Here is a 24,629-nt window from a genome sequence, read left to right on the forward strand (position 1 = left end):
TGTAGGCAAACCTTAAGGATAAATAAATAACGAAAAATATCCAGCCAATGGAAGATAGCATAGGATATAACAGTCGTGGTACACTTCAGCACCTCAATTTCAAATGTTTTTGTTCCATAAATCACACTAATATGACTTATTTACTAAAGTACTAAACAGCATCTGTGTAATTTTGCCATTTAATATGGATACACTAAATACCAAAGGAAAGTAAAATAACTAAGATTTTAATAAGGTTGCACTGTGGCAGCACTATATTGTAAATCTGCCTCCATAACGTATTTCAGTATTTATCTAAAACATACTTGTCATCAGTTTGTTTACCTGATAAGATACAACAGACACAAATATGAACGCACAATAGGATTGTTTTGATTTTATCTGTTACAAGTCTATAAGTACTCTTTCCAGCTTAAAATATGAACAATTTTGTAAAAATACTGCTTTCCTATAACCTTGAATAAAGTTTAGCAGGCCTAAAACACTATATATAACATGGTCTTAATGACTGACATGAGATATATCAATACTTCTTGATGACTGACATGACATATATCAATATTTCTGAATGACTGGCACGAGATATTTTAATACTTCTCAATGACTGACACGAGATATATCAATACTTCTTAATGACTGACACGAGATATATCAATACTTCTTAATGACTGACATGAGATATATCAATACTTCTTAATGACTGACACAAGATATATCAATACTTCTTAATGACTGACACGAGATATAACAATACTTCTTAATGACTGACACGAGATATATCAATACTTCTTAATGACTGACACAAGATATAACAATACTTCTGAATGACTGACACGAGATATTTTAATACTTCTCAATGACTGACACAAGATATATCAATACTTACATATTCATGTATTTGTCGTTTTTCCTGAAAGAATATAACACACTTGATATTAAAAATTGTAAAACAAACGGGGTTTACTTGCACATCAATATATATTTATGACAATGTATTTATTTTAATTTAGACGCAATTGTAATGAAAGTTTTCAGCTTGCCCAAAATAGAAATTTCACCAGGATATTGTTTTTTTGTATTATTCTCCAATGTCTAAGATTACAAAATATCAGAGAAAAGAAACAAATTAACATCTCATGTAATGTTATGGGCCGAATAGTCCATATGTAAAGAATATGTGCAGCTTTCATGGACAATGTCATAAGACCCTTGTCTTGAATAAAATGTATGAACGATTAAACAACATAACTGAATGTTTGCATGTATTAATTCAAACAAGCATCATTGTTCTGCAGCTAGTACATATCATGCCTTTTTTGATGAAGGCAATAAATGTACGATATAGAAACACAGATGAACTAGACAAGGGTTTGAAAAAAATCCTTCATTAGTAAGCAATCTGACTATGGGGATAACAAAATGATAAAGGCTTTGCATCCTTTAGGAGGCCTCGATACATAGACCTTTCAAGACGAAAATGCTTACACAATGATTCTTCGTTTAGTAATGGTTGGGAATCCTGAATTACAATCTGCAAAATCTATTTTTCTTTCTAAATTATATATTGTTTTGTAGTAGATATCTACATTTATAAAATGTAGTTTTATTTGACTCAAACAGGACAGAACTGTATGATGGGCTAAAATAAATCATTAAGATAATTAATGTGACACGAAATGGTGGTATTAATATTTAAGCATAAATAAATAACAAATTATGCATGAGAGATAACATTTTTGTGGCAACCAATGAGGTAACCTTTACGAATAATTATTTTTAAATACATGTATGAGTAGTTGAAAGCATGTAATGAGCCTAAGTTGTACATAATTGCTAGAAGCAAAAACATGGATGCTTACTCTGACTTTTTTCTCCCTTTCTTCCTGAAAGAATATAATCAATGAGATAATAAACATGGTGAAGAAAACATCATTTATTTACTCTCAACAAAAAGGGAAGATACGCATGCACAATTTGCAAATGAAAATACAGTACATGTTATTACCTGAGTATTCCACAATAGCTGTGATTTGAACTATTCTACCATGGTGGTTGTCTCGCAATTAGGCCTCCAAATTTCAACTTTTCTATCTTTTTGCAGATTATTTCTACAGCCAATAAAAACGGCAGACAATTTTCTTTTACTTTTTTCTAAATCCATGATGGCTTTGTTCAGGAATACGAATGGTGTAAATTATAAACTTGAAGACTTTATTTTTGTTTCACCAAAACTCACATCTAATCGCTACACGACACAGCATTCACTATACATGTAATAGAAATTGTTTTTATCTAGTACTTAAAGGTGTTGTGATATGATTTGGATTTTAAACATAGCTTTAACAATTTTTCCAGTCATATCGCTATGATGTCTGCAATGTGGCAGTTTATAGTGATGTCTAGCACTGGGGCATCATGCCGCAGACATGTAGCATGATGTCTGACCCAGTCACATTATCCTGAAACCAGGCCAACCAGTCCTAACACTAACCTCTTGATGCTTAGTACCATTTTTTGTAAGTCTTTGGTATGACTCGACCAGGGATCGAACCCATGATCTCCCACATCCGAGGTGGATGCTCTAACCACTTGGCCACTGGAGTGGTACTTAGATGCTTTTGTGAATAAGAAACAAAAGTATGAATCAAGTATGGCGACAGAAACAGGTGCACACATTTTCAGCATATTAACAAAGAAGACCATTTTAGAATAACTTCTGATGCGAAGTAATGGAAAATTAGTTTACATTTATATGCACGTATACAATGATATGATTTATACAATTGAAGGCTTTTGCACCAACTCATGTTGCAAGTCACTCTATATATGCCACATGCGGTATGGCATAAATAATTTTTTTCCAGTACTTTGGTGTAATTTTTAAGAGAAAAAAACAAAACGAACAATGGATCAAACATGAGGCCAGAATATGTGCTAGAAAAGTGTGAGCCTACATAGAGAGAAAAGTGCATCAATGATTTACTGATAACATTATAGTCACGTAAAAATCTGACCATTCCTTATTTTTAATAAATTATAACCATATGCAATTTGTGAATTGTACTTATTGGCTGAAAACACGCATATTAACACTTACTCTCTCTTTTTCCTCTCTTTCTTCCTGGAAAAATATAACAAAAGTGATATGAGAAACAGTGAAGTAAACCTCGCCATTTTTTCACATAAGACTGACAAGCATGCACATATTAAAATGTAAATACATTGTTTTGCATTAGTTGAACAGAGCCATCCACAATAATAGTTTTTGTTTGAATAAACCTACTACATGTACATGGAGTCTATCATTATTAAAATCACTGAATTTCTACTTTTCTATTGTTTTGTTTTGCTTCATCTAGAATGAAACAAATGAACAGGCTGCAATACCTAATGGAACAGACACAAACAAAGTTACATTGATTATCAATAACTAGCATCATCTGTTATAATTGGTACAGTGCGCTGAAGATTAATACAGCCAAAAATATGGCAGACAATCCTGTCATTAAATCTGTACCTTCTATATTGTGTGCTCTGTTATAGTTTCAGTCATTCTGCCATCAATATCAGAAAATACCACGCAAGCTTAGTCAAGGTAAGTATTAAAGAAAATAACCATAGCAAAAGGTCCCCAAAGAATGCAGTGTCATTGGCAGGACAGTCATTAAGTGGACAGGATGGACAGCTTGGCAGACAATGCCATATCATAATAAGGATGATGTGAAATACATGTATAATTCTTAAGTCCAAAAATGTGCTGGTGCATAAAGCAGTAGAACTAAGTAAATGTTACTTCTTGTTCTAATGAAAGCCAGTAATGCATATCACAGAAACAAAGATGAAACAGACAAAGACTTGTTGGTTTTACGACACAGGTGATGCACTCCTGGATATACACACATGAAATTAGTGATTTAGTCCAAAATATAAAATAACACTTTGTAATTCCAATGAATGAATTTATATAAATGAATCCTATAACATTATATCGAATCACAGCTCAAAATGATTTTATGGACTGAGCTTAGAACCGGAATGAAGACTGTTTATAGAACCTATATTAATATACAAATTGTCACCTGATATTAAGCACCTAAGAATGGAAAACCGATTATTCCTTATTGAAAATTTCAATAATTTGTAAACAGTCTCATGCCTGGAACTTAAACTGAGTGAACATTTTGTTTATCACTTATAAACATGACAAAATCAGGTAGACATAAAGTAATATTCTACCTTCAATCATGTAAAATGTTAAAGTACACAATACAAATATATATATATATATATATATATATATATATATATATATATATATATATATATATATATATATATATATAACAGTGCTTCTCCAAAATGTAAAATCATACGAATATGAATATGAAATCATATGAATATGAATATGAATATGAAATCATATGAATTTGAATATGAAATCATATGAATATGAATATGAAATCATATGAATATGAATATAAAATCATATGAATATGAACATGAAATCATATGAATATGAAATCATATGAATATGAATATAAAATCATGTGAATATGAATATGAAATCATATGAATATGAAATCATATGAATATGATATGAAATCATATAAGTATGAATATAAAATCATATGAATATCAAATCATATGAATATGAATATCAAATCATATGAATATGAAATCATATGAATATGAATATAAAATCATATGAATATGAATATGGAATCTTTTGAATATGAATATGAAGTTACTAGTAGAAGACTTCTTATGATGCTTTGTTGGGCCTAACCATTAATACACTATTAAAATAAAATATTCAACAACCTTTCTTTCTGGATGCTTGTGATCAAAGCTAGAATTCTCATGGTAGATTAATCCTTGATGCAAGGTCCTGTCTATACAAAAATATATTATCACTAGAACACACTATGCATCATATAAGATGTTGTTTAGTTAAAAGCCCCTGATCATGTGACCATCCTTTCAAGAGGTAAAGCTGTGACAATAATTTAAAGATGACCATTGCTGTGGCGATATTGGACGCCAGATGGACACAACTTTTATTTTGTGACAAGCATACATCATAAAAGGTCTTCTTGTGAAATTCTCGTGGCATTATTAAGTTTCATTCATGAGGAACTGCGGTCATGTTGGCCAATGTGGGCTGCCATATATGATATTAGATCGGCACCATTTTCATGAAGGCCAGCTAAACAATATAACAATTTAAGTAAAATCCCAATGCTGATATGAACATTTTTTCAAGAGGAGTAGAATTAAGAAGATTTTCAAGATGATCACTGTGGGTCCAAATTGGACATCAAATTGTCACGATTTTATTCAAGACCAACGAGACACAGCAAGAAGTCTTCTGATCAAAACTTCATTTCAGAAGGAGCAGTGATAAGACAATTATCAAGACAGCAACTATAACGTGCAAGTTTGATATCATATCTGCCCCAACACCATCTATACGTCATAAGACGTCCTTTACTGAAACCACCATTTAATATGACCATCCATTTGGAAGGAGCAAGGGTAACAAGATTTATATGATGACCATAGTGGCGGCTACATTGTATATTATATTATCATTTTTGTGTATGAGATCAATACAAAATAAGAAGCCTCGTATTATAAACAACATATCAATATGACTTTTCGTTCAGGATTACCGATGAAAAGATTTTCAACATTGCCGCTTTGGTGACTATATTCAAGAACAGATTGACATGACTGTCACTTAGAACCAAATAAACATAATAAAAGGTCTTCGTTTGAAAAGCCAACATCAGTATGACTTTTCATTCAGGAGCAGCTATAAACTATTTTCAAATTGGCCACAGTCGCCTATATTGGTTGACTGTTTACATTTGATGATATTCTGTGGACTGTTTTACACTCTTTAATATATATGCAACCATGTGTGTGTGTGTGTGTGTGTATGTGTGTGTGTGTGTGTGTTTAATGAACTAGAAAAGGGTTTGAAAATAATAGTTGTTGAAAAATGAGGTGAATTTGGTGAATTTAAAAATAAAAACAATATATGCATCATAGCAATCATACAAAAACTTTAGACAATGCATGATTTATTCTTACTTACTGATAATAATACTTACTCTTTCTTTTCTCTCTTTTTCTTCCTGAAAAAATAAAACAAATCTGACATTAGACAAGGTCAAATAAATTCCACTTATTGATCTCAGTCAATCAAGGGAGAGAGAGAGTTCATATGCAGGTACATATTCGCAAATGGAAATGCAGTGTATGTCATTACTTCAATAAAGTATTCCAAAATATTTGTCCTTTGAACTAATCTGCTATCCAACATTTAAAGCTCTAAATTTCAACTTTTGTGTCTTTTGCTTAGAGATAGAAAGTAACGGGCCACAGTTTTCTGCCATACAGTACTTGTAATTGTCTGCCATACAGTACTTGTAATTCTCTGCCATACAGTACTTGTGATTGTTTGCCATACAGTACTTGTAATTGTCTGCCATACAGTACTTGTGATTGTTTGCCATACAGTACTTGTAATTGTCTGCCATACAGTACTTGTAATTCTCTGCCATACAGTACTTGTGATTGTTTGCCATACAGTACTTGTAACTGTCTGCCATACAGTACTTGTAATTCTCTGCCATACAGTACTTGTGATTGTCTGCCATACAGTACTTGTAATTGTTTGCCATACAGTACTTGTAATTGTTTAGGTAAATAGTTAAGTGAGCTGCTCATTACAACAACAAAATAGAATGGCACAAAGCCCATTATTACTCCATTCGCCCTAAAACATTACCTATAGTATTGTCAGGTCATCCGTCTCTCAATGGCAATGTGGATCCATTGCAGAAAAACGTACATTGAATGCAGTACGGTAGTTTTTATTGTAGTTGATTTAGGGTTTAAGACCATTTTCAGCACAAGACAGGCTATACATGGTGGCCAGTATAACTGGTGGAGGAAGAACCCTGAAAATCCCTGAGAAGAACCACTAACCCATGAGAAGCTACTGGCAAGCTTTCACATGTACCCACGTTATCCGAGCCTGAGATTCGAACCCACGCAGACAGAGGTGAGATGGCAGTGATCCGGAACGGTGAGTGCTTTAGACCACTTGGGTCCCTGCAATGAAGTGTAATAACTATGTTTCTTCCACACACATCAAAGGACTCCTAACACAAATTTACAGTAGTATAATTATGGTAGATTGTGTTGGTCCCTTACCTAAGACCAAGTCAGGTAACCAATAGTTGTTGACCATAATGTGTGCATCAACAAGGTTTTCAGAGGCAATTCCTTTGATGAATATTAAAACTTTGATAAAGTTTATTACTCAATTTGGCCTTCCCAAATCTGTCCTGTCTGGTCAAGGGTCAAATTTTAGGTCTGGAACTTTTCAGCCTTAATTATGCTGGAATTTGGCACTCAGCGATTCAAGTCAAAAGTGAAATTATGGTTTGACAGAACTATGATGGAGACAACGTTCGAATCTGGTAATAGAGTTCTGTCTCTCTTGCTCATTCTTCAAAATTTTCTTCAGATTAGACATTAAGGCAAATACAAAGTGAAGAAGAATATCAATGAGTTAAATTATACTATTAGTGCTCCTTGGATCTAAATAAATTATAGGAGTATCAGTACAATGAAAGAGATAACCAGGTTAAACATGCAATCAGTTTAGTAGTACAAGTCTCAATCTGAAGATTTAAGTGAAGGAATATCACCATATTCTACTGATATTGGAGAGAAAAATCTTTGTAATTCAGAATTTATGAATGATCAAGACCAGAAGCATTCATATTTGCAAAAGCAAGAAAGAAATGAACTTAAACAGTTATTATCTGAATATGAGAACTTATTTCCATATGTTCCTACAAGAACAAACAAAATTTTCCATGACACTGAAATTACAAATTACAAACCTGTAAAACAACACCCATACATGATGAATCCTCTCAAACAGGAATACTTGAAAAATGATATTCAGTATTTGTTGGAGGAGGATTTTATAGAGCCCAGTAAAAGTGAGTTCACCATGCATACATGTTCCAAAACAAGATAAAACTTTCCATATGTACACTGATTATAGGAAGGTGAATAGTGTGACAAAAAACAGGTTCATTTCCGTTATCAAGAATCGATGACTGTATTGATAAAATCAGAAATGCCAAGTATGTCACCAGATTTGACTGTCTGAAAGGATTTTGGCAAATTCCACTAAGGGAAAGAGCAAAGTAAAGTTCGGCCTTCACAACTCCAGATGGACTTTATCACTATAAAGTAATTCTGTTTGGGATGAAAGGATCGCCAAGTACTTTTCAAGTCTCATGAATATGATTACCTTTGGTCTATCATGTCAACTTCTACAAAGACACTGGGAAAGAACATTTAGCAACAATGGATTTTTCGTTGGGACTCGAACTTGAATTCAGTAGAGCATTTCATTACAAGGACTTCTAAAATTTAATTCATGGATTATTCTTTTATTCTTTCTGGATATCATTTCTTAAATATGTAAGTTCTTAGTTTTCCATTTTTACATTGTTTTTCCAGGGAATAAATTATTTGTTAAATTTTTCAAAGCTTGTTGTTTTCACTCTCTTTTGTTACTGTTTATTAGAGCCTAAACATGTAACAGTGCAGACCAGGGATTCCAGTGTTTATCGGCACGATGCCATGAAAATGCAGTGAATCACGAGCTTACAAGGCTGGTAGAATACTATAATAAATGAAAACGCGTAGTTTTGTTTACAAAGCTAACTATGAAATCAATATGTTTAATTTAGATGCTAGCATAGTGTTCTATGAGAAATGAAATAGGGATCACATTTTCATTCTTGCAGGCCCTGACAAAAATCAGGTATGCACAACCTTCACACATGTTATACAGACATATAGGCAGATATACGCACATATATATATATATATATATATATATATATATATATATATATATATATATATATATATATGTATGTATGTATGCATGTAAAGAGAGAGAATCATGTTCCGATACAAAGGCATATTTGTAAACAGACCAATATTTATCGTCACAGTATGTAGTTGGTCTTAATAAATCTCAAATATTTAATTTTAATATTAAGCTTAATGTAAAATTAGTTGAGATATTATGGAATTTAAAATGTCCAACTGAATCTTATAACCCAAGTGCTAATTTATTAACTTAATTTTGGGTTATGGGACCCAGTGAACACAAATAGCATGCTTCCACAAAAAAAAAGGACCAGCTAGTTTAAGTAATCTCTTTGCTGTCTACACGAAATGACTGAGAATACTGACAACACAGAAATGGGCTTCGCAGCCTACAGAACGGTTGATAAATACGTTTCCAAGAAATAGTGCCAACACGCTGATTGTTACTTCAATAATCAGATAATCATAAGGAAATTAGAATATGATTGGCACCTTTGGTTATTATTTTCCAATTTTATTACTAATTTGCGTCTTCCTTTCGTGGTATCAAATTTCGACCTGTGGTACAAAATTCATCAGGTGTTATTAGACGCAAACAGATGAGTATCTAATTATGCACTGAAATAAATACTTAGATTAACCTATTGCGATCTTAAGTAGTGTAAGTGATATATGAATAAAAGACAAAATGCACAATCAATGCACAAAATGCACAATCAATTACCAGAAAAATTTAGAGTTAGGGACAATATGTGAGTTAAATTAAATTTAAATTAGACGAAAAGCTACTAATAAATAAGTGTTACAATGAACTTTGTGGACTTTTTACTTTTGAATGTGGACTTTATACTTTTGACTGTGGGCTTATTACTTCTCACTGTGGACTTTTTACTTTTGACTGTGGGCTTATTACTTTTGACTGTGAGTTTATTACTTCTGACTGGGCTTATTACTTTTGACTGAGCTTATTACTTCTGACTGGACGTTTTTACTTTTGACTGTGAGCTTATTACTTTTGACTGGGCTTATTACTTCTGACTGTGGGCTTATTACTTCTGACTATGGTCTTTTTACTTTTGACTGTGGGCTTATTACTTCTGACTGTGGGCCTATTACTTTTGACTGGGGGCTTTTTACTTCTGACTGTGGACTTTTAACTTTTGACTGTGGGCTTATTACTTCTGACTGTGGACTTTTTACTTCTGACTGTGGGCTTATTACTTTTGACTGTGGGCTTTTTACTTTTGACTGTGGACTTATTACTTTTGACTGTGGGCTTATTACTTCTGACTGTGGGCCTATTACTTTTGACTGGAGGCTTTTTACTTCTGACTGTGGACTTTTTACTTTTGACTGTGGGCTTATTACTTCTGACTGTGGACTTTTTACTTCTGACTGTGGGCTTATTACTTTTGACTGTGGGCTTTTTACTTTTGACTGTGGACTTATTACTTTTGACTGTGGGCTTATTACTTTCGAATGAAAGCAGACATGTTAACACTTACTTTTTCTTTCTGTATCCTTTCTTCCTGAAAGAATATAATAAAATGTGATGTTAGGAACGTGAAGTAAACTCTGTTTGGTCTCAAACAGATGATAAATAATCGTGCATAAATTTGCGAATACATATACAATGTATGTAATTACTTGAACACTGCATTCCCCAAATGTTTCTGTTGGAACCAACCCAGTGGGTCATTTCTATTTTTGTTTCTATTCTATTCCATAAGATAAACATTAACAAGCCGTCAGACAATACCATTAATTGTTTAGGCGAAAGGTGAAAAATTAGGTGCAAAAACGCGCAAAGAAGCAAGCTTAGAGACAGATTATCAATAACTTATATCACCACCTATAACTGGCACAGTGCACTGTTACATTAATACAGCAAATGAAAGACAGAAAAGCCAACCATAACATTCAGCATGTTATATTTAGTTATTGCATGCAGTAATGATAATTTTTTGTTCCTGTGTATGACTTCGTGTGAATAGTTTGAAAGACACGCTTGCAGAACCTGATTTTTTAAAATAAAAAAATCGTATCATGTTTTCTTAGTTTTCTCATGAAGGAGAAGAGAGAAAGACTAAGAAGAACAATGTCTGGATACGTACATGCATATTTTAAGATCTACAATCTTTTAAGTGGATATTTGAACATTAAATAGAATCGATAATTGGTAGTACTTTTCAAGACAGTTCCAACAATAGTTCATTTTTAAAAGAGTTCATTTTAGAGTACGAGCTCTTCAGACCAATCTGGATTGATTTCTCTTAAGTCTTTACACAAAACGCAAAGTACGACAATTATGGCAACGCTGCATATTTTACCTCCATGTGTCTTTGGCTTCCGTGTAAATGAGATAATTACCGGAGTGTATAACGCATTGAATTGAATGGCAAAAGGATACCAAATGAGGAGGGATTGAAATATGATGAACAAGTACATTAGATCAACTTTTGTGAGCCATTAAGTACGTGCTGTGACGTCTTCCTCTTGGGCTGTTAAGGTTATAACAATGATTATAATCGGCACATACAAAGTTTTTGCACGTAACGGTGACATTTGAGCTGTAGTTCCTCTATGTAATCCCAAGCCATCAAACAGTCATGAAAAATACAAATTCCTTCCATTGTTCAAAACGGATATTGCCCGTATCCATCTGCATTGTTGTTTGTTATTATGCCAGATTTCACAATTTACTATTTATTTCCACAGTTTTAATTTTGTTATTTGCAGCTGCCTACAATATTTTTGGTCAAATTGATTCATGGACGAAATATGTTTTTGTACTTCTTCCCCAATCAATGATGCAAAACTATCATCTTTATCTTTTCTCTGTAAAAGATAGGAAAAGTGGTCATTAAAATTAAAATGGAAACTGCGAATTAAAATACAATATTTGTTCAGTTAGCTTTTGTCATGTCCACCACTATCGGTTGAAGAAAAGATCGTAAAGAACCTGTACATGAAAATATAGGGAGAATCCATACAGGTTTGGGAGGTTTTATTTTAATGTTATTTTCCTCCTTTTTTATTTATGTATTTATTGGTGGAGGATACCAGTAATTTACTATGATACAAGTAGTCTAACATTTCCTTATTATTTATTTCTTTCCTTTTTTCCTAAAATGCTATAGTGGCAAAATGTTATCCCAATCTGTCTTTCTCAATACAAATAAAGACGCGTAAAATAGCTTTAAAGGACGAGTGTAAATGTGTGAGTCATACTGTGTTAAACAAGAAAAAGTTCAGTTTTGTATCACAAAGTTTAATCGGGGGTACTGTAATACTCCGCCCATCTAGCTGTAACCACATATCTTCCTGAGCTGCTTGGCTGAAACTCTTAAAACTTGGTACATATGTTGACCACAGCGACAATGTAAACTCATTCAACGTTCAACATCAGCAGCACCTAGCGACAATGTATAACTCATTCACTGTGCAACATCAGCAGCACCTAGCGACAATGTAAACTCATTCAACGTTCAACATCAGCATCACCTTGCGATAATGTATAACTCATTCACTGTGCAACATCGGCGGCACCTAGCGACAATGTAAACTCATTCAACTTTCAACATCAGCGGCACCTAGCGACAATGTATAACTCATTCACTGTGCAACATCAGTGGCACCTAGCAACAATGTATAATTCATTCAATGTACAACATCAGTGGAACCTTGTGCCAATGAATAACTCATTTAGTGTGCAACATCAACGTCCCCTAGCGACAATGTATAACTCATTCAACGTGCAACATCTCAGCTCTAAAGGCTTAGCCTCTGTGATTGCTGTCAATTCTAAAATGTGTCAACAGTTAAATTTTCACAACTTATCTCAAGTGTGTGTGTGTGTGATTTGGATTGTTAAAGTAGCTTTAACAATTTTTCAGCCATATCGCTACGATGTCTGCAGTGTGGCAGTTTATAGTGATGTCTAGCAATGTGGCATCATGCCGCAGACATGTATCATGATGTCCCACCCAGTCACATTATCCTGACACCAGACCGACCAGTCCTAACACTAACCTCTTAATGCTGAGCGCTATGCGAGGCAGCTTTTAGTACCATTTTTGTGCGTCTTTGGTATGACTCGGCCGGGGATCGAACCCACAACCTCCCGCATCTGAGGCGGATGCTCTAACCACTAGGCCACTGGAGCGGTTCTCTCATAAGAGACTAATATAGGTATATACAGATCATTTTACATTGTGACAAAAATGATGAAAGCCATGGAATAAATATCTTTCACTTTTTCTGGTAACTATAAAGTAAGGATAGCAGGCTGCTTCAGACGAGGCTTTTCCACCCCAAATTACAGGGTTTAAATATGACATTTACATTTGTTTAAAATATGATATTTCCCATTATTTACCATGTACATTGAGCAATTAAAATAAGAGCTGAATGAAACAAAGCCCGGTTGTACCCGTGATAATGGTGTTATAATATGTAATTAAATGAAATAAAGTAAAACGCTTTTAGTAGTGAGTTATTTTTAAAGCAACATGTTCACCTGCATTCACATTGCAAAATGTAAATAGTTTATTCTGTTGAGAAACAATAACATTAATAATACTGAGACAAAAATCGATAAATCAGGCTAGCGCAGTAAATCTCTCTCTCTCTCTCTATATATATATTGTTGCGTATATATGATTTAATTTATATTTGATTTAATTTAATTATTTGGGTCTTAAAAGATCTTTTTCCTGGAAATATCTGAGTGGTCATACAGAATTCTTGGACAAAGTTATTTCTTTAAATTCAAATACTGAAATATTATTGTCTGTGGAATAACAAAGAACTGTAGACATACAGCACCATACTGACTACAGTATACGTCATCACCTTCCATTTTGGATTTTTCATCGGGACTCGAACCTGAAGTCATTAGAACATTTAATTACTAGGTCTTCTAAAATATAATTTATGGATTATTCTTGGATTATTTTTGGATTTGACTCTGAAAGCTGTAAGTTCTTATATTTTTTCTCCTTCTTATTCTAAGGTGTTTTTCTAGGAAAATAAATTGTTTGTTATATTTTGCAAAGCTTGTTGTTATCACTCTTTCTTTTGTTACTGTTTTTTAGAGCCTAAATACGAAACATAAGTAATGGAGCCTCGTCATTGGATATTTAAATTTTTGATAAAATATTTCTGGAAACTTTGTTTATTTGAAATTTGAATTCCCCATGTTTTTGAAATCTTTCTCTCAAGTCCTACCCAGGACCAATTACACCTTTTCAAACAAGTTGAATTAATTCAACTTGCCAGAAAACATGATCTTTCTGAGGTAAAGGCTTCCTTAACAAAGCAAGAAATAAAAAAGTATTGTGGTCCAGTACTTGGCAGAAAATAATGTTTTGGATAAAAGTGCTTTGGTTTCGAGGAGTAAGTCTGTATCAGACTCTTACATAAATGTAAAGGAATTACAATTTAAATACAAGATGGAATTGGAGCTGAGGAAGCTGGAACGTCAGAAAGATAATGGAGAAAAATAAATGCTGTGGCATTTGCGATTGGAAAAAGAAAAAGAACAAATGCATATAAAAGCGAAAGAAAAAGGGAAAGAAAGGTGAATGCAGCTACAAGAAAAACAAATGCAGTTACAAATTGAGAAAGAGGAGAGAGAGAAAGAAATAGACAGGAAAGAGAGAAAGAAAAACAAATGCAAATGCAGTTAGATAAGGAAGAAAAAAAGAAAGACAAATTGCAGTTCCAAGAAAACCAAATGCAGTTACAATTTGAGAAAAAGAATGACCTATATAAAGTTCCATGGAGTATGATCCAAAATTTGGATGACATAGATGAAGCCATGAGGGTGTGGACTGACTTGTTTATGGATGTAGTATCTAAGCATGCACTACTGAAAGTACATCGAGTAAAGACTGATATTCAACCTAATTGGCTTACTACTGAAATCCTAGATGCTATGAAAACATGAGACAAATTCAAGGCTATGGAAAACCATGCACAATATAAAGTATGGAGAAATAAAATAACAAGTATGATCAAAAAAGCTAAAAAAAACTTATTATCAATCATTGCTTAAAAACAAAAAGAGCAACACAAACTCCATTTGGAAAGTCTTCAATGAACTCACTGGAGGAACGCACATAAAACAGACAAATAAAATTCACTCACTTCTGGTAAATGACACCATAGTCACTGATGAAACTGACATTGCAAATGTTTTCAATGATTTTTTCATCAACATTACCACAAAGTTAAAAGAGCCAGTGATAGAAAACAACTGTAATGAACTGAAAAAGTTCTGCAGCAGTAAAATCTCAAAGGAGGTATGTTTCTCTATCCCACCAGTGTCAAAAAACTTTTTTAAAAAATGTCTCAGTGAACTTGATACCAAGAAAGCTACAGGACTTGATCAGATTGGTCCACGACTCATTAAATCTTCTGCCTTTGCTATTGTAGATAGCATAACATTCATAATTAATTTAAGTATTGCAACCTCATCTGTCCCCAAAATATGGAAAACTGCAAAACTAACTCATATTCACAAATCTGGTTCTAAGGATGATGCTGATAACTACCGACCAATTTCAATACTACCAAACTTGTCAAAAGTGATTGAAAAACATGTCCATGACTCATTCATGTCATATTTAACCAAACACTTGCTGTTACACCCTAATCAATCAGGCTTTAGACAGAACCATTCCTGTGAGACTGCCTTGATCTCCCTAACTGATAAATGGCTTCAAGCACTTGACCAAGGTAGAATAATAGGAACTGTATTGTAGATTTCAGGAAAGCTTTTGACATGGTGGATCATGAAATCATTTTGAAGAAACTGAAAATCTACCAGTGTGATGAAAGAACAATTAGATGGTTTACTTCGTACTTAAATGAGAGAACACAACATGTTTACATAAATAATGTTCTGTCTGAACCTGAAACGATTAGATATGGAGTACCACAAGGCTCAATTCTAGGTCCACTACTATTCATTTTATTTATTAATGACCTACCACTTTTACTAAGAGACTCAATAACATCTACAGATCTCTATGCAGATGACACAACATTGTCAGACATCCAAAACACAAAGCATGAGCTCGAAATTTCTTTACAAAATGCCCTAAACAAACTGGAAAACTGGTGCACATGTAATGGCATGGTGGTAAATACTGGTAAAACTAAAATATTACTTATCTCAACACGGCAAAGAAGGACAAATCTTGATAGTGATGAACTATGTCTGACATGGAAGGATACAAATCTGCAAATAGTCCGTCATGATAGGCTACTTGGTGTTCTGGTAGATAATAACCTATCATGGACTGAACATATCAAACATACCAGTACAAAAGTCAATTCAAGTTTATGGCTTCTCAGTAGGATTAGACATTTTCTCCCTGAAAGGCACAGGAAACTATTTTATAACAGTTACATACAACCCTATTTGGACTACTGTAGTACAGTATGGGGTAATTCAAATGATAAAAACATAGCAAAGCTGGCACATCTTCAAAAAAGAGCATTTGGGCTAATATCAATCCAGAAAGAAAGCAAGGAAAGTTTAGCTGGTAGGTTAAAAATATTACCTATTAAAGACCGAATCTGTTTGAGAAAAGCCAAATTAATGTACAGGATATCTCAGAATAGTGCTCCTGAATATTTACAATCACTATTCCAGTATAGGCTACCTGGTAATACTCCCCACCTGCGATCCATGTCAACCAAACAGTATAAAATTCCCAAACCAAATAAGGAGTTATTTAAAAAAAGTTTCCAATACTCTGGAACTCTGCTCTGGAATAGTATTCCAGCTGAGATTAGAAATGCCCACTCTATTTCCTTCTTCCAAACCCAATATATCCAGTGGCTTCAGAGATGCAGCTTAAATAAATGAATTCCTTTGTATGAGGGCCTCAAGGTAGATTAGTTTTTAGCTAATTGTGTTACCCTCTTTAAATAAGGTCATTATTATTATTATTATTATTATTGGTGAAACTGTAGCCACTGAAGTTCCTGTCTGTTATTTCATTAAAAATGGAATTCTTATGAGAAAATGGAGACCTCTCGAGGTACCTGCTGGTGATGAGTGGTCAGTGAACTATCAAACTGTAGTTCCAAAACTTTACACACAGGTTATACTTAGAGTCTGACCCATGAAACTCCTTTGGCTAGTCATTTAATAAGACCTATCACAAGATAAGACCTATCACACGATCTTGAGTCACTTTTATGGTCCAAAACTCAACAAGGATGTTTGTAAATACTGTATCTCTTGTCATACTTGTCAAATGGTTGGAAAATCAAATCAGAAAATACCTAAGGCTCATCTACAACCTATTCCTGCCTTTGACGAACCATTTAGTGGAATTATGGTCGATTGTGTTGGTCCCTTACCTAAGTCCAAATCAGGTAAACTAATACCTGTTGACCATTATGTGTGCGTCAACATGGTTTCCAGAGGTAATTCCTTTGAGGAATATTAAATCTAAAACAACAGTAAAAGCTTTGATAAAGTTTCTCTACTCAATTTGGCTTTCCCAAATATGTGCAATCTGGTCAAGGGTCAAATTTTAGGTCTGGAACTTTCCAGCCTATTATGCATGAATTTGGCATCCAGCAATTCAAGTTAGAAGCGAAATTATGGTTTGACAGAATTAAAATGGAGAGAACGTTTGAGTCTGGTAATAAAGTTTTGTCTCTCTTGTTCATTCTACAAATTTTCCATGTTGAAATTTCAAATTCCAAACCTGTCAAACAACACCCGTAAATTGTGAATCCTCACAAAAAGAAATATTTGAAAAAAGAAATTAAGTATTTGCTGGTGAAAGATTTCATAGAGCCAAATAAAAGTGACAGGAGTTCACCATGCATATATGTTTCAAAACCAGATAAACTTTCCGTATGTGCACTGATTATGGATAGGTAAACAGTGAAAGGTAAATAGTGTGACAAAAAAAGATTTATTTCCATTACCTAGAATCAAGGACTGTATTGATATGGTCGGAAATGCCAAGTATGTCACCAAGTTTGACCTTCTGAAAGGATTTTGGCAAATTCCACTAACGGAAAGAGCAAAGGAAATTCCAACACTCGTGGCTCCAGATGGACTTCATCAATATAAAGTAATGCCGTTTGGGATGAAAGGGTCACTAAGTACTTTTCAATGCCTTATCAATATGTTTACCTATGCTCTAGACAACTTTGATGCTTACATCGATGATGTCATCATCTACAACGACACATCAAAAGAACATTTAGCAACACTTCGGAAATTGTTTGGCACTAAAGTTTAATTTGTGGATTATTTTTGGATTTGATTCTTAAAACAGTATGTTAGTAGGGGCCCCAAGTGGCCGAGTGTTCTAAAGCGCTCACCGTTACGGATCACTGCCATCACACCCCTGTCTGCGTGAGTTTGAGTCTCAGCCTCGGCTAACATTGGTACGTGAGAATGCCTGCCAGTAGCTTCTCATGGGTCGGTGGTTCTTCCCGGGGTTTTCCAAGGTTCTTCCTCTACCAATTATACTGGCCGCTATGTATAGCCTATTTTGTGCTGAAAAATGTTGTTAAACCCTACAACAACAACAGTATGTTAGTATTTCTATTAAATTTATTCAGAATTAAGCTAAATAACACATACACTAAAAAATAAACTGTGATCCTGCAAAATTAAATATTTAAGTAAACAGTACATCTATATTATGATACCCTTGTGGACCTAGTGCAATTAAATAATTAACTAAATAGTACGTCTATATTATGATACCCTTGTGGACCTTGTAAAATGCAATGAAAATTATAACATACCAAAAGTAGTGGTGTTACCGCTATTTAAAGACGAACTATATTTTACAAACTTTCTTTAAATATATCTCTCTCCCTCTCTTTATATATATATATATATATATATATATAAGCATGTGTGTGTGTGTGTGTATGTTTATTTTTGTCAACCTATACATAGGCAGGTCCAGGTATGTCAATGCCTCCGTTAGTTTTAGGCAGAATTTATCGTTTAACTATATAATATACTATACAACAATTCAAGGATAACAATAGTTACAACTTACATGCTAACTCCAAAGTGCGTTATGATATCGTTCTACTCATCACGAACTCATTGCACATATTTAGTTTATAAATATAAAGCAAAGTAAGCATGATTTGCTTGAGAAATTAATCAATACATTAGGTCAATTTATATCCATTACTGTTTTCGACAGTTTTATTACTGGCCTGAATTATGAAAAGTTAACTTTATATTTTCTTTTATAAGTACAGTAGTGGAAACATGTTTTGGCTAAAATAAATCTAAACGTAACAACTCGTATATATTTTGTATATTTTCTGCGCAAGATTTTTCATTTCTTCTTGAAGAGATTCTTTATGATATATTTCGCCGTTAGGTCATACAAATTGATCATATTTTTCATCATCTGAACTCTTAAATAACCATACTGATACAGGATCGTTTTTACTTATTTCGCTAATAAAATCAAACATATCTCCTTGGTAAAATCTTACAGTCCGATCTCATGGAAATATTGTTACTGCGCTAGTCCAGGCATGTGCATTATGATCAATAATTTCAATTGGAGCTCCCTTCAACTTATTCTTTGATTTGTATAAAATCTCGCCAGTCATCTTTTTTACTTTTATTGGAAATTTTAATTTACTTCCTAACTCGGCGACATCATTTATTGTAGCTCTGGTATCCTTAACTAATTCAGATCATTTGTTTACTTTTTCACGTCGTAGATCTGTTAACCCAACTCCACGCAAAGCGTTTGTAAAATGTTTGATTACTCGTTCGGCTACACAATTAAGTCTTGACGAAGTCAATGATAAAAATCTCATTGGTGCAAGATCATTAACGTTGGGGTTATCATTTACCTGATAAATTCCATAAATAACCGCGGTAATAGGATACGCTTGAGCGTAATATGGTTTATCAATACCAGTCAACATTCATGGTTTGGAATTTTCACTTAGCACAGCGGTGTTTCCATTTAGCAAGGATAGGATCACGTTTGTCACAGATAATCCACTCAGCAGAATCTGTTTCTGCTAGCACAATAAACTTTATTCTGAACAAATATCTTTGATCATCAAGATAGTCAATAATCTTTTTCGCCTGTCCATCGTTCATTGTAGCATCAATGATTTGGTCGATGACTTCGTCGACACATTTGGTGTTGCATGTAATTCTGAATGTCGACCATACCTGAGATGCCCCACTAAATTAAAAATGGCCGCCATGGTATGAGACTCTTAACCAGCTCCTGAAACATTCGGAAATATACAGCTGTACAGAAGAAAATATACTAGTTATAAGTGCTACCAGCAACTAATTTAGGCAGTGCAAAAAGTGTCAGGGTAACTTAGTAAACTCAGTCTGTGGATATAAGTACAGATTTGCATTTTTGCATATTCAGACAAAAGAACAGTAAAACAAATATGGCGACTTCTTCACTGTCTCAGTGGATCTACTCATATTTCAAATCAGATTCATCAGATTCATTTTCAGGATTTACCCAAGATGATCTCTTAAATGATACAAAGGATATAGACACACTCAATACTGCAGAGAAATATTCACTTGAAATAGATTCAACCTACCAAGACTGTGTAACACCAAAATCCAACATGGCTGACTCCTCTGACTCCTCTTCAGTTCCAAGCTTTCTTAAAATCCAACATAATATGCAGAGTATAACAATCACAGCTGACTCCAACAAAATTCCAACAATCAAGAAATTCTTGGATGAGAATCTACACTTCCAGCAGGGACACTCACACAATGGACTGATCTATAAATCCATGGATACAGATTCTGCCACAGTAACTCTATACATAACAACTGGTAAAATTCATGTACAAGGGCCAGGCTACACAGAATGGGTAAATTATTTTATCAGCACTTGTCAGCAAATGGTAGACAACACCAGATTGAAATCAATTACCTCTCAGCCAAGGGCTTCAACACCCATCCCTGAAGCCCACAGATTTCCAAATCCAGTCAACAGTAACACAGCTTTACATGAAATAAGCCAGATTGCTATCAATGTGGAGGAAACTCCAGGACCCCAGTTTATGATAGGTGCAACAAATTCCTTTGAGTTCCATGGAACCCATAGCCAGCCTTGTACCTCCATACAGTGCTTAGTAGTGATAGGTATTCTCCAGGCCCAAGTAGAAAGGTTAGAACAGGAACTCTCTGCACTAAAATCAAAGAGTCTACACAGTGTTCAAATGGATAAACCAGGTGCCAAAAAAGTGTGCCAGAAAACCCAGACAACGCAATACACAAACATGTCAGAGGACCAGAAAGCATGTCAGGGCACTCAGACCATACCAAAACCAGCTATTAGAAAAAAATCATTATGCACACAAACAGATGCAACCACACCAATTCAACAAGATGAGTCTCTTCTACAGGTATTAGATGGGCAGAGCCAAAAGTTAACTAAAGCACATGCTGTAAACACTGACCATCATGTGTCTCATTCGACATCAAATCCAGGTACTGAAGAAACTGTTCTAAAGACAACCTCCAATTACCCACAACAAGGAGCTAAATTAAATACAAATACTAAATACAGCAGTCACCAAACTCTCAGTCAGTCTAGTCATGGAAATCAAGAAGTTCAAACAATGCAACTGAACCCCCCACTGGTCAAAATCAACAACACAGTTAAAGACAGATCTCTTCTCATAGGATCATCAATAATCAAAGGAGTAAGAACAAGAGGGTTATATAAAACTGACGTAAAAACTCATAGAGGTGCTACTATTAACACTATTACCGAAAAAATATTGGAAATGGATATGTCACCATATCATACTGTAATTCTTCTCATTGGTGGCAATAATTACAGTAATGGCCAATCTTTGAAGGGCATTGAGGATGATTATGAAAGTTTGTTGTATGCCATCAGGTCCAAAAACGCAGAGTGTAAAATAATCATCTCAGGTCTACCGCCAAGAAGGGATGCACTTATGACTCAACTAAATGACACCCTAAGTATGTTGTGTGAAAATTTCCAAATACTCTTTGTTCCGCAATACTGGACCTTCTTCAAAGACAATCGAGTGAACCAACAACTGTACCAGCGAGACCAAATCCACTTGTCCAACAGAGGTACTGCCATGCTCCTTAGGAATATAGACCAGTACATAAGACTTATAAAAGGGGTTAGGCATGAGTCAGACAACTGCTTGTATTGTGGAGAGCACGGTCATGTAACACAGCGGTGTCTGCATGGAAAACAGATTCGCTGCCATCTTTGTAATGAACTAGGACATAAGCAAAAGTTGTGCACATACCAATAGGTAGAAGGCTATGATGTACAGGCCTATGCAACACATATCCAGCAACAAAATGCATTAGAATATGTGTACACTTTTCAATGTAATAATTATAATTCTATAAACAGGTTTCAGGCACTATCTGATTTGTGTACAAAGTGCAACTTGTTAACATGTAAACAACTGTGTGATACTGTTCAAGTTACTTCTCCCTCTGAGGCCCCCCAAGTGTCTAATATGTCAATGTCTTCTTGTATGTATGTAAATCAGTCTCATATTGAACATTCTCAAATATCCACTACATGTGGTCATGGTACAACAGATGGATCTTGTATGTTATCTTCTTCATATGTTTATGTAAATAATCAAGGCAATGTAAAGAAATCTGTCAAGTCTAAAAACAATATATGGCATACTACTTTATCTGAAGATCAATCCTCTGATCAAAATTGTCATGTATTTGGCCTCCTCAAAAGAGGTCTGCAAGTAATCAACCTAAATATTCAACACATCCTCCCTAAACTGAATGAGATAAAGTTAATATTACAGCAAACTAGATCAGTCAATATTCTAGGCCTATGTGAAACCTTTCTTTCCGACGATACTGATGATTTGGCTCTCCAAATACAGGGGTTCAACTTTGAAAGAAAAGATAGGGAATCCATGGGGGGTGGGGGTATTCTTCTCTATGTAGACAGTTCCATTAGTTATAACAGACGTGTTGATCTAGAGACTATTGGGGTAGAGAGCATCTGGATCGAAGTAACCCTTGCCCAATCAAAGCCAATACTCTTATGTTCGGTTTACAGGCCACCTAGTTCCACAGCTGATTGGATTGATAGATTTGAGGTTCAAATTCAAAAAGCATTACTTAAGGAAGATTTAGAAATTATCATATTAGGTGATTTTAACATTGACTATATGAAAACTCCACCATTAACATGGATAAGTAGCTTTGAAACTTACAACTTTACTCAATTAATTAACACCCCAACTAGAGTAACGGATAAAAGTGCTACTATCATTGATCATGTCTATACTAATAAACCTGAAAACGTAAGTGAAATTAAGGTACCAGTGTATGCACTGAGTGACCACTACCCAGTCTGTATAACTAGACATGTTCCAAAATCATCTAAAAATGGCCAACACATTGAAATTCAATACAGGGACTTCAAACAGTTTGATGAGGAAATGTTCTTAAATGATTTAGTTTGCAAACCTTTCCAATCAGTCTGCACTATAGCTGATGTCAACACTGCCTTGGACAAATGGTATCAGATGTTCAATGCAGCCTTAGACAAGCATGCCCCAATTAAAACAAAAAGGGTTAAACACCAAATTACACCCAAGTGGATTACCCCTGAGATCAATGAGGCTAGGCACCTAAGAGATAATTTCCACAAGAAAAAAGACATGAAAAGCTATAGAAAGTGGAGAAATAAAACTAAGTACCTGATAGATAAGGCAAAAGAGAACTACTATAAACAGGCTATCAATGAAAGTAAGAGTACCAAAACATTGTGGAAGCATCTAAAAGAGCTGAACCCACGCAAGAACAGTTGCCTTCCCCCTAGACTTAAGCAAAATGATGATATAGCAACATCTGTACAAGACATTGTGGAAATGTTCAACAATTTCTTCATAAGCATCTCCAGTAAGAGTATTCAGAACCAGACTAATATCCCAATTGAACTTGATGCTCTTCTATTATTTATAAAAGCTAAAATTCCTGATGAAAATTATTTTTCAATAGCTAATGTTAGTGAAGGTGATGTTTTTGATATGCTAATTAAGGTTAATATTAATAAATCCTCTGGATTGGATGGTATTGGTCCACGAATTCTTAAAATTGCTGCACCAGTAATAACAAAGTCACTAACGCATATCATAAATTTAAGTATAATGAGTGGTAATTTTCCAGAAACATTGAAATGTGCAAAGGTTACACCTATCTTTAAGAAAGGAGAAAAGGAGGATCCAGGAAATTACAGACCAATATCAATTCTACCTGTATTGTCAAAACTATTTGAAAAGCATATAGCCATTCAGGTCTATAAATTTTTCGAAACATACTCTCTATTTCATAAAGCTCAATCAGGATTTAGAAAGTACCACTCGTGCCAAACAGAACTTACCAAATTAATTGATCTTTGGCTGAAGGAAATGGATAATGGACATATGACTGGGATTGTTTTCCTTGACTTCAAGAAAGCCTTTGATCTTGTTGATCATGAAATTCTGCTGCAAAAGTTGAACTGTTACAGATTTGACAATCCTTCTTTAAACTGGTTTAGATCATACCTAAACCAAAGGTCTCAACAAGTAAGCATTGGCAATATTAGCTCTCAAACTCGCACTATTCATTCAGGAGTCCCTCAAGGCTCAGTTTTGGGCCCTCT

The 24,629-nt window shown here is 34.3% G+C and overlaps 1 protein-coding gene across 9 annotated transcripts in view; it reads right to left on the reverse strand.

Annotated features, from left to right (window-relative positions):
• LOC149784106 (E3 ubiquitin-protein ligase TRIM56-like) overlaps positions 1-24,629 on the reverse strand; it is a 60,689-nt gene that overhangs the window by 19,929 nt on the left and 16,131 nt on the right. For 4 of the 9 annotated variants that reach the window (XM_089932195.1, XM_089932196.1, XM_089932199.1 and 1 more), the window contains exons 2-6: positions 10,440-10,463; positions 6,117-6,140; positions 3,098-3,121; positions 1,860-1,883; positions 887-910 (exon numbers count right to left, since the gene is read on the reverse strand). In XM_089932195.1, the coding sequence (XP_089788321.1) occupies positions 887-910; positions 1,860-1,883; positions 3,098-3,121; positions 6,117-6,140; positions 10,440-10,463 (120 nt within the window). The remainder of the gene's footprint in view (positions 1-886; positions 911-1,859; positions 1,884-3,097; positions 3,122-6,116; positions 6,141-10,439; positions 10,464-24,629) is intronic. The other 5 variants (XM_089932200.1, XM_089932201.1, XM_089932197.1 and 2 more) reach the window with 3 other exon arrangements.

The sequence above is a fragment of the Sinohyriopsis cumingii genome, chromosome 14 (assembly GCF_028554795.1).
Source record: "Sinohyriopsis cumingii isolate HCF-2022 chromosome 14, ASM2855479v2, whole genome shotgun sequence".
NCBI lineage: Eukaryota > Metazoa > Mollusca > Bivalvia > Unionida > Unionidae > Sinohyriopsis > Sinohyriopsis cumingii.